The sequence below is a fragment of the Dermacentor silvarum genome, chromosome 8, assembly GCF_013339745.2.
Source record: "Dermacentor silvarum isolate Dsil-2018 chromosome 8, BIME_Dsil_1.4, whole genome shotgun sequence".
Taxonomy (NCBI): Eukaryota; Metazoa; Arthropoda; class Arachnida; order Ixodida; family Ixodidae; genus Dermacentor; species Dermacentor silvarum.
In genome coordinates, this window is record NC_051161.1 from 19,456,564 (window position 1) to 19,466,793 (window position 10,230).

At 49.2% G+C, this 10,230-nt stretch overlaps 1 protein-coding gene across 7 annotated transcripts; it reads left to right on the forward strand.

Moving 5' to 3' along the window:
• The first annotated feature begins 427 nt into the window (after nt 1-427).
• LOC119460747 (uncharacterized) lies at nt 428-9,567 on the forward strand. 7 transcript variants are annotated; one of them, XM_037721823.2, is made up of 9 exons: nt 439-3,565; nt 3,646-3,825; nt 3,906-4,085; nt 4,426-4,605; nt 4,686-4,865; nt 4,946-5,125; nt 5,206-5,385; nt 5,466-5,645; nt 5,726-9,567. In XM_037721823.2, the coding sequence occupies exons 1-9, from the start codon at nt 3,514-3,516 to the stop codon at nt 5,836-5,838; spliced, it is 1,425 nt and encodes a 474-aa protein (XP_037577751.1). In that variant the 5' UTR covers nt 439-3,513; the 3' UTR covers nt 5,839-9,567. The 7 variants fall into 7 exon arrangements, with proteins under 7 accessions (XP_049527940.1, XP_049527939.1, XP_037577751.1 ...); XM_049671983.1 differs by lacking the exon at nt 3,646-3,825 and having other exon boundaries at nt 428-3,565; XM_049671982.1 differs by lacking the exon at nt 3,906-4,085 and having other exon boundaries at nt 433-3,565.
• Nucleotides 9,568-10,230: the final 663 nt, after the last annotated feature.

The following is a 10,230-nucleotide window of genomic DNA, read 5'->3' on the forward strand; positions in this document are numbered from 1 at the left end:
TCGCGGTCCGCTCGTATGTCTCCAGCCAGGTTTCAGGGTCTTCAGCCGATGATCCACGGAAGGTCGGTGGCTCCCGAGGTTGTTGCAGCAGGATGGGGGACGCTGGGGCTGCCATTGGGGTCATTGACTTGGCCTTGATTGCTGTGGTCTTCTCGGGAAAAAGTCCGTACTCCGGCAGAAGTCCTTGCTGCTTACGGCTAGCTCGCTGGTCCTTGGCGACGTTGGCGTTGTCCTCCGATTTCGGGCTTGGATCGCGGCTTTGCGGGGGCGTTCACTGCATGAACGCACTAGCATCTCCACCAGATGTCACGTAGTAGTGACGCTGAAGAAAAGTCGTAAAACTGTATGACGAAACTGGTTGTTTATTGGGCGAACCTCTGCCTACAAAAGCAAGGTACTCTCAAAGCACAACGATAGCGGCGAACACAGTCGCCGATCGTCGAAAATCTGATCAGCGGCGAAACGCGTCGGCTTTTATACCTGAGTCATCGAAGGTTCCAGATTAATTCCTGATGCCCGCGTGTCTTCCAGAAAGTTCTAGACAATTCGCGTCGCTCATACAACCAGATTACATGACCGTCGGTGACCACAGACGGATAGAAGCATCGATAACGTTCGAGAAGCTTCCGATGCAGGCGCGTCCTGCGCCGAGCGATAACGTTTAACACTTGTTAGCCGGTGGAAAGCGGCCACCGGTGAAAGATAAACATGTATACGTGTCAATATGCTTTCTTCGTTGATAGTAGGTCTTCTCGAATTGCTTGATGCAGCATATAGTATTTAACGCGTTCAGATTCTTCCGACAGCGCTTGTTCTGCCATTCCAGGCGTGCAATATCTTGCACTGCAGTTGTACATTCCCCTCAATACCGAATGTGTTGTTCATTGCATGGGAGTCTTATCTCTCTCTCTCTCCATCCTTCTGAACAGTCGATGATGATGTAGTAGGAGGACGTGAGTGGCTAAGGAGCCGTGCCGTCGTCCCTACCTTTACTTTGACAGAAGGGCGAAGGCGGCGGCGAGCCGAGCGGCGGCTGCGACGACCAGCGTTCAGGCTAGCTTCTAGAACGACACGGCGAGTGCCGAGCTTGCGCCTCGAGCACGTGCTGCGCCTCTATTTTTGTCTTCCTTGAGAGACTGATAGTCTGATACTGCCGACCAAAGCGCTCCCCATTGCGGCGTCGGTGGGCGCTACAATGTAACTACATGGCCCCATTCATGCATTGTTCTTCTGAGGAGTTATGGCAACATTTTCCATTTTCCACAACTTTGTGATTTCGTAAATTTAGTCAGTTTCTGCGGCGTGAAGAACCGTGAAGGGTTTCGCGTTTCGTACTTATTCTACACCACATGGTCCATGGACAATCCAGTCCATGGTCCATGGCCCAGCGTCTCTTGGCCATGGGCCCATGGCCCCGTGTCTCTTGCGTTTTTCAGTTGTAATCCGCAATCAATATTTCCATCCTGTTCGTATATAACTTACTCTTCGTTAAGTCGACGAAGTCATCCTTTTGATAATACGTCTATTTCAATGGCCTTGATTAGTTACTAATTCACCATCTGGATTTTGTTTGGCAGATTCTATACTACAGTCCTCTCGCTTTATCTTCGTCCGAATGCTCCCAGCGTGAGTACCTGTGCGGTCGAATTTACAACCTAGTTTTCGTGCCACACAGGCCCATGTACTCTTGTTGGCTTCCACATGAAATTCTTGCATCCTCTACTCTATTTTAACATTCTGCCCATGCTGTCGCCGTGTATAGAACTGAATAGTCTTGATACTGTTTAGGAGATGCTAGTTGCTATCAGCCACATCGCACTCTCCTTTTGCATTGTTTGACTTGCTCTCGTTGATTTTCTTCTGCACATTTCCTTTGGCTTCGCAACGCTTGCAAACTAGGGTTGCGTTGCAAGATTTTGCCCTATATTTTGGTCTCGCGTACCGGGAGCATGGCTTCGTATCGAAGCTTCTGCTTCATGTCCTATATTATTGATCGGCGGCAGTCTTCAGTGAAATGTATTTTGATTCGAGTAGCCTGGTTTGGCAACCAGGCAATTTTGGGACTGAGCTTTCAAGTCTTGCGCGTGAAGTTTAGTCTATCAATCCATTTTCTTTGAGCATTCTTCACTGCCTTCGGAGTAATGGAGTCAGTCGATGCATCTTGTTCTTGCAAAAATCTGTTTCGTGACTCTGCACTAGACATTCATTTGTTTCTTCCTCGTACAGACTGTTCATTGTGCCCGGAGTAGCTTGGACTCCCTTTATAAAACTAGAAGTCCATGAATGGTTCTCGTGGCGTCCTACGCTTCCAAATTGGCATCATCATTGGAGCGCACAAATCTACATTCACTCCGAGCACTTTCACTGCAATCATGTGTACTTAGACGGTCTGGCCGAATCCTCTCAAGCCTTTGAGTTCATCAGAATTTTTGACTGGTTTTTAGCTTGATCAACGCATTCATGGGAGTTTCCTTTAAATGTTCATTACCGTATTCTTCCTTCAAAGGCTCCCGGCCATGGCGGCCGCATTTCGATGGGGGCGAAATGCTAAATCACCCGTGTACTTATATTTAGGTGCACGTTAAAGAAGCCCAGGTAGTTCAAATTTCCGGAGTTTCCCACTACGGCGTGCCTCATAATCAGATCGTGGTTTTGGCACGGAAAACCCCATAATTCCTTCAAAAGCTACACAGCTGTATAATTATCGGTCTACTGCAGCCCTAAAATAAATGCAGCTGCCTTGCCATCAAAGGCAAAATAGTGGAACTTGTGGAAAATTCTGACGAAAATGAATTGCGCTTTCACACTGTGTCCAAAGTCTTTGTCACATCAACTTGTAGCCGTCAAACATTAACATCTTTAGTTTAGGCAGTTTCACGTAACTGCCATGATCCGGGGACTGATTGACTGATGCTGACTGGTTACTTTCTATTGCTGCATTATCGCAATCATTCGTCATTAGTCAGCTCATTTATACTGGGCTATCTCTCAAATTGTAATTACCTTCATGCCATATTCCACTACTTCCTAAAATTCGTCAGACGCTGTTTCCTCGATAACGAACCTCTCCATCTGTGAATTAGCGGCTCGGCAACTGTTATGCCCTTGATTTGACCAGAGCTTGTGATTACTGAATCTACGTCGTCTCCGTCGCTCACTTTTCTTTCTGCCTTTAATGAGGTTCATTATCTCCATCCTCAGTTTTCCGTCTTTTTCGAAACCTTTCTATTCATGTTCAAAATACAGGCTGACATTCACGAAGTAGCGATGGCTTCTATTCTCTTTAGCGGTTGCTCTCGGCTCCACGGCATCTGTTCCAGATTGCCAATCGCTTGACAGCTAGCTTTTTTCTTCACTGTTGTCCTTAGGGGTGAGGGTCGATTGCGGCCCACAAGACACCCAGTCCGCTCCTGCACATTGACTGTCCGCTCTACGCTCCAGGAAAGATTACTTCGCGCACGAGCCCCACCCGTTCCAGGAGCGACTGTCATCCACTTCTACATTCTCTCGCCGATGGCGTCTTGCTGGCAGACTCGACTGTCCTCCTCGCCCTGCACTACTACTGGTAAGTGTCGTGCACAGACGGCTCATAATACTACGGCTATATCATCCAGTGGTTAACAAATAAGCACTGTGTCGTTCCAGGTTCTGAGCTGATTTTCTATTGCGGTCCACAAGGACACTCTCCGGTCTATGCTCCAGTGGAGATTACTTCCCGCACGAGCACCACCCGTTCCAGGAGCGACTATCATCACTTCTACATTCTCTCGCCGATGGCGTCTTGCTGGCAGACTCGACTGTCCTCCTCGCCCTGCACTACTACTGGTAAGTGTCGTGCACAGACGGCTCATAATACTACAGCTATATCATCCAGTGGTTAACAAATAAGCACTGTGTCGTTCCAGGTTCTGAGCTGATTTTCGATTGCGGTCCACAAGGACACTCTCCGGTCTACGCTCCAGTGGAGATTACTTCCCGCACGAGCACCACCCGTTCCAGGAGCGACTATCATCACTTCTACATTCTCTCGCCGATGGCGTCTTGCTGGCAGACGCGACTGTCCTCCTCGCCCTGCACTACTACTGGTAAGTGTCGTGCACAGACGGCTCACAATACTACGACTGTATCATCCAGTGGTTAACAAATGAGCACTGTGTCGTTCCAGGTTCTGAGCTCATTTCCGATTGCGGTCCACAAGGACACTCTCCGGTCTACGCTCCAGTGGAGATTACTTCCCGCACGAGCACCACCCGTTCCAGGAGCGACTGTCATCACTTCTACATTCTCTCGCCGATGGCTTCTTGCTGGCAGACTCGACTGTCCTCCTCGCCCTGAACTACTACTGGTAAGTGTCGTGCACAGACGGCTCATAATACTACAGATATATCATCCATTGGTTAACAAATAAGCACTGTGTCGTTCCAGGTTCTGAGCTGATTTTCTATTGCGGTCCACAAGGACACTCTCCGGTCTATGCTCCAGTGGAGATTACTTCCCGCACGAGCACCACCCGTTCCAGGAGCGACTATCATCACTTCTACATTCTCTCGCCGATAGCGTCTTGCTGGCAGACGCGACTGTCCTCCTCGCCCTGCACTACTACTGGTAAGTGTCGTGCACAGACGGCTCACAATACTACGACTGTATCATCCAGTGGTTGACAAATAAGCACTTTGTCCTTCCAGATTCTGAGCTCATTTTCGATTGCGGTCCACAAGGACACTCTTTGGTCTACTCTCCAGTAGAGATTACTTCGCGCACGAGCCCCACCCGTTCCAGGAGCGACTATCACCACTTCTACATTCTCTCGCCGATGGCGTCTTGCTGGCAGACTCGACTGTCCTCCTCGCCCTGCACTACTACTGGTAAGTGTCGTGCACAGATGGCTCATAATACTACGGCTATATCATCCAGTGGTTAACAAATAAGCACTGTGTCGTTCCAGACTCTGAGCTGATTTTCGATTGCGGTCCACAAGGACACTCTCCGGTCTACGCTCCAGTGGAGATTACTTCACGCACGAGCACAACCCGTTCCAGGAGCGACTATCATCACTTCTACATTCTCTCGCCGATGGCGTCTTGCTGGCAGACGCGACTGTCCTCCTCGCCCTGCACTACTACTGGTAAGTGTCGTGCACAGACGGCTCATAATACTACGGCTATATCATCCAGTGGTTAACAAATAAGCACTGTGTCGTTCCAGGTTCTGAGCTCATTTCCGACTGCGGTCCACAAGGACACTCTTTGGTCTACTCTCCAGTGGAGATTACTTCGCGCACGAGCACCACCCGTTCCAGGAGCGACTATCATCACTTCTACATTCTCTCGCCGATGGCGTCTTGCTGGCAGACGCGACTGTCCTCCTCGCCCTGCACTACTACTGGTAAGTGTCGTGCACAGACGGCTCACAATACTACGACTGTATCATCCAGTGGTTGACAAATGAGCACTTTGTCCTTCCAGATTCTGAGCTCATTTTCGATTGCGGTCCACAAGGACACTCTTTGGTCTACTCTCCAGTGGAGATTACTTCGCGCACGAGCCCCACCCGTTCCAGGAGCGACTATCACCACTTCTACATTCTCTCGCCGATGGCGTCTTGCTGGCAGACTCGACTGTCCTCCTCGCCCTGCACTACTACTGGTAAGTGTCGTGCACAGATGGCTCATAATACTACGGCTATATCATCCAGTGGTTAACAAATAAGTACTGTGTCGTTCCAGATTCTGAGCTGATTTTCGATTGCGGTCCACAAGGACACCCAGCCTGCTCCTGCACATTGACTCTCCGGTCTGCTCTCCAGAGTGAATTACTTCGAGCTTCACTCGCCCTGTGACGGACCATGTTTGCATTGCTACATTCTCTCGCCGATGGCGTCCTACTGGTATACTGGACCTATCCTGGAGCCCTTGTGCTTAATTTTTGCTAAATATCACATACACCCGACTGTACTCCGACTGTTTTAGAATGACCAACAAACAGGCCTTGTGCCGTTTCAAGATGCGAGGGTGTTATCGCTTGTGGCACGAGATAATTGTTCGAGCACGCTCATTTACAGCAAGGACATTCCTGGCCTTCAAGAGTGACAATCTTGCCCGATCGTCCTGCGCAGACTCTAAACAGCCCGCTTCTTCTAACCTCTGAAACCGTGGTACGCCTCCGTGTCGGCGATGTCCTGCACTGTGATGGCGGCGTGTTGATGCTCGGAAGGACTGCTTGTAGTCGCCGTCCCGTGACCGTCCATCAGATGTACTTCTACAGTTCTGTTTGGTTTTTTTACGCAGGCATATTTAATGTTTCGTATAGCACGTTTTTCTGCTTTGAAAGAGTGGTACGTCGCTGAGCGAATGGATGACGCTTCTACAATTATCAGAATACGAAGCAGAACAGTAAGGTCTGTTTACGTAGACCACCCAGTTTTTCAGAAGGGTTGTTATTCTTCACGAGCTGACCTGTAAATTTTTGGTGGCGAGAGTAATGGGCATTAATTCACATTGTGCGCTTTCGTAGTAGTACGTTGACTGCGTGTGTGTGCGTTTGCGTGTGTGCGTTTGCGTGTGTGCGTTTGCGTGTGTGCGTTTGCGTGTGTGCGCGTGTTTGAGTGTGCGCGTACTGATTTGTTCATTTCGTATGTACCCACCTTTTATGTGCTCCTTTTGTTATATGGAGAACGGATGTATGACAAAGCGTCAGCGCTATTAGGCGCAGGTCGAATTCATTATATTTCGGTAGTATTTCCAGTGTCACCGTTGTATCCACAAAGCCCGTTGGTTGTTCATTTCTCCGGTTCATCCCGGTTAAAAATCTGTCTGGTTTCATCCGCTTTTGAATTGGTTGAACAACTCTTTTCTTTGGCTTTGTTCCTTAGGTTGATCTCGGTACTCGTTTCAGCATTCAGCGAATATGTAAGGCATCCTTCTCGTATCGGGAACGAGGGCTTCGTACACATTCTCGGTTCTTCCACATCGCTCATCACCGACTCAAGAGATCAACATGCCTCTACAAAAGCACACAATGCCAATAAATGGGAAAGATGTTAGTTATTCTCGCCAGTAAATTTTCCTGATTAGCTCATGATGGTAATGACGACCATTTTAAAAACTGGTTGGCGATAAATTTCGCCTTGCTCGTTGTTCCTGGTTTTGATGTGCCTGAATCATTAAATGCTTTTATGGTTGGGTGACTGTATGGATACGAACATCCTCTATGAAATGGTGTGTTCACGCCGTGCGTTGTCTACGTCACTTATCGGCACGTAAACTTGCGGTTCGTAAGATATGTGAACCGTGGAACCTCGCAGAAATTTGTTGCCATCGTAGACACACGAATAGGAGCAGCGTACGGCTCCTCGACGAGGCAGAGTAGGATGTATCTCTGCCTGGTCCAACATTTATGTTGCCTGTCGTTCGTTCATCGGACAGTGCTACCCACTGTCGCCACCAGGTATACTGTGCCGCCTTGGCGCCGTGGTTTGCTTGAGATGTGTTGCATAATCGTCCACTGCGCGAGGTCAGTAGTAACAGCGAACCGCCATGGCGCCCTTGACGGGTTTCTGGGTCGGTATTTTGTAGCGATGCCTTGCCGGTAATAATGCCTTTTCGCGCTTATCGCGCTTTGTCAGTAATCAGAGCGGCGGTCCGCTCGCGTTATCAACGGGATCAGCCGGCCGTGAGCGGTGGATAAGACTAGTATAGAATAAGTGGTAAGGTATCGCTACAAAATACCGGCCCTGATCTCGTTGCCTGCTGACTGTAGAGATGGCGTAGTTTTGTCATTCCATGATTGAAATATACCGCTTGAGCCATTGTCAAACGGCTGTTTTTTTTTTTCATCTTTATTCAATCAACATATCTAGGAGGGATGCAAATTGAGGTAAAGAGTCCAAAAACTTATCACTCTGAAGGCAGAGGAACCGGTTATCTGGAAGCTAAGAAGTTCAGGTCCCAGAGAGCCGCATTCTCGGCATAGCGACGAGAAGAGGAATGCCGTACCAGCCTTCAGCCAACACGTGTCGACGTCATACGCTGGTGAACGCGGAAAGCCCGTAAACCCCCCTGAAGACATCTAATTGTTAATAATTTTAGGTCTTCTCGACCCAGGCCAATATCGGCCAAAGTGTTCACTGATTCCCTGGCCCAAGTCCCGCGGTAAGACGGTCACCGACGAGACAACTGCTCGGGAGGTGGGATCCACAAGAGCGAGAAGTTCAGGGAAGAGATGTTTCTCTTGTTGGTCGTGGGAATCGGAGAGACGAATACGAGTCCCGACTACCTAAGCATCTAGAATGATCGTCTGGCCATCCCTTCAGTTACGTTTCTTCTCCTCCTCCAGGTCTTCCAGGCAGACGATTCTTCAGAGTCCTCGTAGCCGTCCGGTGACACATTGCACTCAGAGAGGCCAACTTAGGAATACATCAGTTTATTGTAGGACAAAGTGGCATACACCGACTAGCGGCGGCCGATTCTCGGCTCGCTCGCTTCCCCCCGTTTCATCTATACACACCCGTTTAAATCCCTTGCGAATTGGGGCGGGACTCTTGTTTTAGGTCCCCTCGCTCACATTCTACCAATCAGTTCTTTTTCAAGTAGGCGTGATCAACAATACACATTACCCGCCCCCAATTTCCAGTCCGGTTTTTGGAACACACCGACGAATATCACTTAAACGAAAGCCACATGGCCCCCTTGCTCGAGGCTCAGATGCCTCGGTGCAGTTGGCCCGGTGCAATGGCATGCCCCACGAACACATAAATCGCCCCGCGAGCCACTAAACCCCGGACATGCCGCAGAATCGTACTCGAGCGCGGCGTTGCCGCGAGGTCTCCCGTTACATACGTATGCTCGGCGGCGTAAACTGTGTGTCTCCCACACCGCAACGGGAATGCCGCCACCACCGGCAGTGCCTGTGCTTGTGTTAGCCCCCAAGAGCGCGCCTATATGCCGCTGAGTGACATGCGCGCTGTGAGGCGGCTGCTTGGCCTCTCGGTATACGTACGCTTCTCCGTTAAATGTCCGTATATCCTAGGCACCGCAGTGGAAGTGCGCCATCCCCAGCGGTCCCCGTCTCGAAAAGCAGCGCTGTTCTAAGAACCCAAACGACGTCGGCTGTGAAAGAATAAACAACCGCGCGAGTGTCATGCTTGTGGCCCCCGGGTGGCGTTCAATGCATGCAAGGCTGATTGGATCAGCCAACTTAACTCCTTCTGATCACCAGATCTGGAATTCTTGTGCCCTTTGTCGTCCGGTAGTGGGGCTCCAGTTCAACTTTCCAGCCTTTCTTTTAGCCTTTTGGCTAAGTGTCTGACGATGCAAATCATGTCTATGGATTCTTGGGTGGTGTGTACGGTGACCCTGTAGGTGGTGTATGGTAGGATGTGCCCTAAGGACTCGGCAGTATCGCAGCCGGCTCTGCACTTCACAGGGACATCTCTGCCTCTCTCTAATCTCGTAAGGTTCGGAATGGCAGCAATGTGAAACTTCACCAAGTTGATATATTCCTTTCCTTTGAGAGAGGTAGTGCCTTCTCCCAACCAGGCTGTCGAACCTTTGGCGTTTGAACAGTCTTTTAGTGGAATACCATCAACTCTTCGGTGAAGCACATTTTTCCAGTACTTCAAGGACTCTTGGGAGTTCTTGATAACGCTGTTCTTATAGGAGCAGAGTTCTTTTGCTTTCCTAGTGGCATCGAGCATAGTCTCCGTGGTACCGGCCACCGCACATGGATAGTAGGGAGAATGTAGGAGTTTATCGAACCGCCTAACTCTCATCCCAGGAATTCATCCCAGGAAAGGGGCTACATTTACTCCCCCTTATGCTAAATCATGTGTAAACATAGACAAAAAGTTGCTCGAGCGCGCGCAATGAAATCTCCAAAAGAAAATGTTCGCTTTAGTTGTATTTTTTTTAAAGCAACTAGTTTACCACAACCTTGATTTTACTGTACGCTGAGTTAATCTTTACATTGCTCTTGGCATGCATTTGAATTCGCTTGCGTAAAATAGTTGGAATTCGATCATGCTTCCGCTGTTGTCCTAATGTCGATTTAAGGACGCACACCTTGAGTTTTACTTTCAATGTTATCGGTAACCTCTAATAACGTTGTCCCACGTTGCTTGAAAACTAAATAAAAGGTGAGCAATGTCCTGTACTGAAATGCAATGTCCTGTCCTGTAATGAACCTGTACCGCTGCGATATGAAAGTCAAACCACGCATGCGTAATGCTGCTCAG

Coding starts and splice junctions, on each gene's coding strand:
- LOC119460747 (XM_037721823.2), top strand. CDS start 3,514: ATGGCGTCTTGCTGGCAGACTCGACTGTCCTCCTCGCCCTGCACTACT. Junction 3,826..3,905: donor CTCGCCCTGCACTACTACTG/GTAAGTGTCGTG, acceptor GTGTCGTTCCAG/GTTCTGAGCTGATTTTCGAT. Junction 4,086..4,425: donor CTCGCCCTGCACTACTACTG/GTAAGTGTCGTG, acceptor GTGTCGTTCCAG/GTTCTGAGCTGATTTTCTAT.